At 52.8% G+C, this 6,202-nt stretch overlaps 1 protein-coding gene across 1 annotated transcript in view; it reads left to right on the top strand.

Moving 5' to 3' along the window:
* Positions 1 to 6,202, top strand: part of CCND2 (cyclin D2) — a 28,127-nt gene that overhangs the window by 11,790 nt on the left and 10,135 nt on the right. The window contains exon 4 of the mRNA XM_010844995.1: positions 1,295 to 1,443. Coding sequence (XP_010843297.1) covers positions 1,295 to 1,443 — 149 coding nt within the window. The remainder of the gene's footprint in view (positions 1 to 1,294; positions 1,444 to 6,202) is intronic.

Here is a 6,202-nt window from a genome sequence, read left to right as displayed (position 1 = left end):
AGGGGCTGAGCCTGGCTTGGCAGCACTCAAGTCACGTCCACTGGATTAACCCAGAGGAGAGTGAGCAGCTGCTCAGAGTCCTGCAGCTCAGCAGAGCCTGCTTGGCTTCCCTTGCTTCATAGGTGCAGCCATCGGGGATCAGGGGATGGTGGGGCAGGGCAGGGGGACGTGTCTCTCAGCATTCCCCCCCACCCAAACAAGGGAGGTACAGTCCTCTGGGCACCCCCTGGACCATCCACCTGTACCCCCTGGCTTCCAGAAGTTGGTTAATTTGCTAGAAGTAGGGGTTGGGTATGCAGGTAGCGGGATGCAGAGATAGGCAGTGTGTGGACTGTGGTTCTGGGCTGAGGCCTGGGTACTGGGGGGTGGGAGGAAGGAGGCGGGGTCTCGTCCTGCCCCACCTTTCCCTGCCAGCTGCTCCCACCCCAAGCCCCTGTGGGCCCAGGGCCACGAGCTGGCTGGCTCCTGTGCATTGTGAATGTCTGGTGGGGTGGGGGGAGCTAACGAGGTTTTTGGGTAGAGAAACACTGCTGTGACCCCATGTGAAGAGACCTACAGCAGAGAGGAGGGAGAGGCTGGCTTCGTCACCATCCAGGGGACAGAAGAGGCTCTGCACAAGTCAGTGCACAGCAGGCTCTGGGTGGAATGTTGTAATATACACCCCTCAAGAGGTGGAGATGGTGCACAGGCTAAGAAAAGAAGGCCAAGGAGAAAGACAGACAGCCAGGCCTGCTGTGCTCGTGGCATTCAGCCAGGAGGGGTGGGGAGTGTGTGCCTCGTTGAGCCACCCAGCATGGTTTCTAAGCATGCCCGTGACTCGATGTAGACCTTGGAGTCAGCGATAAAAGGGCCTCCGTGGACAATGTTGATATGCTAGCAAGAGGGAGAAGCCATAGGTTAAGCTGTTTCTGCGGGTTCAGCCCAATGCTCAGGTTGTTTTTTGTTTTTTTTTTAATATTTAGCTGCACTTGGTGTTCATCGTGGCACATGAACTCTTAGTTGCAGTAAGGTGCAGTCTAGTTTCCCGACCAGGAATCGAACCCATGCCCCCAGGATTGGGAGTGCAGAGTCTTAACCTCTGGACCGCCAGGAAAGTCTCCTGTGCTGGGATTTGAATTGGGACGCAGGTCTTCCTTCCCCAGCAGCTCCCACCCCAGCCTTCCACTTTTTGGGTGGTGAATCACACGGGTTCTGATGCCTCTGAGGGACCAGGCGGCATTTGTGCTATCGTCTACCAAGCGGGGAAGCGCCCGTCTCCACCCTGTCCTGACCTCCCCACCTCTCGTCCCCACAGACTTCAAGTTCGCCATGTACCCGCCGTCGATGATTGCAACTGGAAGCGTGGGGGCCGCCATCTGTGGGCTTCAGCAGGATGAGGATGTGAGCTCGCTCACTGGAGACGCCCTGGTGGATCTCCTGGCAAAGATCACCAACACCGATGTGGTAGGTGGCCCCCGTCCCTCCTCCTGGTGGAGACCAGGCATCTTGTCTGTCCGCTCGGGGAAAGAGACAGTTGGTGGGATGATGATGTGTCAGAGGTTCTTTGTGGCAGCTGGCTTCTCTTTGCTGAGACCATGGCCTCTGACATCATACAGAATTCAGCAGGTGAGGCTGCCTCTTCAGGTTTCAGCAGCCCGTGTGCCCTCAAGATAGAGAGGAGAACTTAGCAGGCAGATCTGAGGCGGGAGGGAGGCCGCTGACTGCTTTCCTGTATGGCCTGGGCTTCCCCGCGGGTCTGATTTGTTGCTTGTTTCCATTTATGTACAATCCCCAGCCTGCTTCTCCTCCAACATGGAGCCTTCTCGCCTGCTCACACACGCTGAGGCTGGCAGGCAGGGCCGGAGCGGGGGGCCCCCCTGCACCACAGGGCGTGGGAGAGGAGGGCCCCCCGCTCCTGTGAGGAGGTGTCCGCCTCCACTGACCTCTCAAGCCCTTGCGCCTGTCTCTCATTTCCCTTTAGTTCATTGTGATGATGGATTAAAAACCACTTTAAAAAGAGTTAAGTGCCATGCAAACGCAAGGAACTATTATTAGCTATAGATTTTTCCATTCTGGGTGCCCCGTGGACAGTTCAGAGGCTGTAACTCTGGTTGCCAGAATTTGAAGCTCCTTAGAAGAAAGAGAGGTTTGGAGGAGAAGCCAGGGTCCAGGGAGGCTCTTATTCAGCTGGTTGGAAATGACGGTCCTTAGAAGGTCCAGGCCAGGGTGATTCTACAAGGTTAGGGAGGTGGAGAGGTCGGGGTCACTGGCCTGGGACCGGAACCCAGAGGCTCTGACGCCCAGGCCTGGGAACCCTGCATTCCTGCCTGGCTGCAGCTCCTGGGATCTTTTTGTTTGAAAAAGGCCTTTGGCTTAAAGCAACCCGGGAGAGGGGTGTCAGCTCCGAGGCCCTCTCGAGTTACCATGGAGAAGCTTAAGAATGCAAGGGACTTCGTGATGACCCCCTCTGGATGGTCAGGGGGATTCTGAGCGCCCTGCTGGGGGAATATATTGAGTTACAAGGGAGAATGTGGTTTACCAGCCCGAGGCCGGTGCCTCCTCTGGCAGTGCTGGGCAGAAGGGGTAAATGTCAGCTCAGCAAAGGCTGAAGTTCTCTTGGCTTCCCCCCTCCCCCAGCCCCTCCTTAGATTTTTCCCCGACCTTTATTACCATCTCACGGAAATGGCACAGAAAGGGGTTCTCCTGGACTTGATTTTCAGATGCTCCAAACAGGCTTTTTTTTTTTTTTAACTTTTAATTTTATATTTTAATTGAAGGATAGTTGCTTTACAAAATTGTGGTTTCTGCCAAAGTGGGTAAAAGAATCCACCTGCAATGCAGGAGATGTGGGTTCGATCCCTGGGTCAGGAAAATCCCCTGGAGGAAGACATGGCAAACAGGCTTTTGAAGCATGGTTTCTGAGGTGTAGATCGAAAAGACCCTCCCAGGCAGAATGCTTTTCGAATCCTCTAGAGGCAAATCTTAGAATTTATTAGGATTTATAGAAGTGATACACTTCCTTCCTTTTCTGAACGTCACCTATTAAGGCTGCCTTGCCGAAAGGACTCCCAGCCAGCGTCAGACCAGCCCCTCCTCGACCCCCAGAGACAAAACATATCAGTGACAAGAGTTTTGACCCCTCTTCAGGCATTGTAACCTCCTGCAGATATTTATAGATACATCCTCACGGTCTGATGGCCCCACGGGGTCTCTAGCCTTTTCCCCCATCTCTCTGTCACCCCCTTAGTGACTTCAGATGGACAGAGGTTGTTCCCAGGGTGTCACTGGAGCTTGCGGGCTGTGCCCGCGACCCAGTCTCTCACTTCATACTGGAGACGCTGCCGGCCTCTTTCAGACAGTATTTAGCCAGGCCATTCAGACTAGGTCAACTGAATGCAGCCCCAGCTTAAAGGTTCCTTCTAAAAAGGGCAGCTGTTGATGGAGATGGCGCACACATGTGCTTCAGTCTCACCAGTGGGTCTGGGGGTGTAACATTTTGGTGTGAAATCCCGAGCATGCGTGGACCAGGCTTTCAGAGAGCTGATGGAGACCCCAGGAATCCCCCGGCCTCACCTGGGATCCCCGGGGCCTGGCTCCCGCTCTCCTGGGGCGTGTCTGTCCCCGTGCCTCGGCTGTTGCGTGTGTTTGTCCTTGGGCACTGAGTCCTCTCTCCCATCAGTCTGGATTCTCTGGAGGGCTCTTGTTTAAAACAATATTTAATAGAGGATATTTGACTTAATTTCAGTATCAAGTGTTCAAATATTAGTTGCTCAGTTGCGTTTGACTCTTTGCAACCCCGTGGACTGTAGCCCACTAGGGTCCTCTGTCCATAGAATTCTCCAGGCAAGAATACTGGGGTGGGTTGCCATTTCCCTCTCTAGGGAATTTTAATGCACAGTCATTAAAAGAAATAGAAACAGTAGGGAGAAGTAACAGCAAATGCATCCGCTACTTGGGCTGATACCGGCATCCAGACTTGAACAGCACTGGCAAGTCCTGAATGACTGCAGTCTGGAGTCCCAGTTGGGAAAGGGTCCCAGGCGGTGCCCACACCCTGTGGGTGAGACTTCAGATTCCTGCTTTCCGGGCTCCCGCTCACGATCCCAGGTTGCAGATTGAGATCATTAGCTCTGGGTTTTCTTTAGCTTTTTTTTTTTTTACAATGCTGTTTGTTTGACCGTGTGAGTCATAATCTGGAGAGTCCTTGGTGCAGGCTGTCACCTCGTGAGCAAGGCACAGACCCGAGACAAGCGTGGGAGAAGTCCGGGGGTGGGTGACACGTGGAAAATAAAAGATGAGCTTCCTGTCTTCAAGGAACTCAGCGAGTGTGTGCAGAATCAACAGTAAAGCACCTAAACTCCCAGCAGATGAAGAGCAAATGAATGGACGCTAAGCAGGCGTGAGGAACTAGAGGCATAGTAGGAAATCAGCCCGCAGGCAGGACTCTCTGGGCCTAACGTGAAACTCAGGGAAAAGCATCAAGTTTCATCACTTGATGATAGGAAATGTCCTTGGGACGGAGAAAGAAAATATGGTCTGTACATGCCATGGTCTAGTGTTCACCCTTAAAAAGAAATGAAATTCCGACGTACGCTACAACATGGATGTGCCTTGGGCATGTAAAGTGAAATAAGCCAGATACCAAAAAGACCAAATATGATTCCACTTACCTAGAGTAATCGAATCCATAAGGACAGAAAGTGGGATAGAGGTTCCCAGGGACCAGAGGGTGGGGGACGGGGGAGAGTGGTTGTTGATGTAAAGATCTGGAGAGGGTGATGGTCACACACACAGCGAAGGAACTTAAAGCTAACACACTGCATTTAGAAGAGTTGAAGATGCTCGGTGTTAGGTGGCGTATACTGGGTTGGCCAAGGAAGGTCATTCAAGGCTTTCTGTAAGAGTGTATGGACAAACACGAGTGAAATTCTTGGCCAACCCAATGTTTTGCCTTCACAAAAAGCTGTAGCTGTAGAGGCAGACCCTTGGACCACGCTGAAGGGCCCAGGGGTTTGCCCTGAGTCCTCCCACGGGGAAGCCAGGTGCTCCGACCACCTCGTGCCCCACTGGCCCTGATGCTCAGACAGCTAGGAAATTGGGGTGCACTAGCCTCTGACTCCAGAGTCCCCGAAGCTGTGTGTCAGCCCTGTGCACCTGGAGATCCCGGACCAGCTGATGGTAACCTCTCCCCATGGATTGTCAAGGATCAGGCTGCGGAAAGAGGGTCCCCTCGACTCCCCTACCCCAGGACGGCCAGACCCCCCTCTCCAGCTCCTTGGCTGGCGGCAGTGAGCTTTGATAGGAGGGACGCACGCGGCCGTAGAAAGCCGTGTTCTGTTGCTCGCTCTGGTTGCCAAAATAAACCGGAACGCCTCATGCCAAAGAGAAAGCTGAGTGAGAAGGCTGACGGTTTTTACAGGGAATAAAAGTCTCAGAGGGTGGTGTATTTTAAGTAGTCTTTCCTTCCACTCATGAGGGTTGCTAAAAACAGACACCAGCCAGAGAGGCCGAGCTGGCTTTGGGGGACTGTCCACCGGGGCTTCCGTTGCCAGGGGTCTGCTTGCGAAGGGAGAACCGACTGGGCCACTTCCCTGGCAGAATCGGGGTTCCTCTTCCGTCCCCTCGGCATCCTGCTCTGCTTGGCGCCCGCCTTTATCTCCTTGTTCACTTGTCTATAGACTCTTGAACGAGACCCAACTTTGACTCAGTCCTTTCTCTCTGTATCCCCTGGCAGAGTCATCGGGGAATGATGCTGGGGTGGTGGGAGGAAGGGAAAGGGGACAAAGGGCTGGCAGGTGGATGTCAAGTGTGTTTCCCCTGCTCTGGTCTCCCCAGGTCTCTTGGAAAGCGAGAGAGGACTTAGCATGTCAGGGTCCCTCGAGTTTTACCTGGCTTTCTCTTAGAGCGAGTCACTTCGCTGTCACATGACACCAGTTCCCTAAATCCCTAATGAGCAAGTAGAATGGGGCTCACAGGCCTTGAAGATGTGAAGTTATCGGAAGATAGTTAACAGAACAGGTATAGACTCAAGTCATTTTGTCATTGTATATACCCTATTATACCTAGATTATACCAAAAGTCTGTTGCATTCTTTTGTTAAGATTTTCTTTTTTAATGTGGACCAGTTTTAAAGTCTTTATTGAGTTTGTTACAACATTGCTTCTGTTTTCTGTTTCGGTTTTTTGGCTGTGAGGCATGTGGGATCTTAGTTCCTGGACTAGGG

This window comes from Bison bison, unplaced genomic scaffold (genome assembly GCF_000754665.1).
Source record: "Bison bison bison isolate TAMUID 2011002044 unplaced genomic scaffold, Bison_UMD1.0 scf7180017864213, whole genome shotgun sequence".
Taxonomy (NCBI): Eukaryota; Metazoa; Chordata; class Mammalia; order Artiodactyla; family Bovidae; genus Bison; species Bison bison.
The sequence above is the reverse complement of the archived record's forward strand: the minus strand, read 5'-3'. Positions and strand labels throughout refer to the sequence as shown.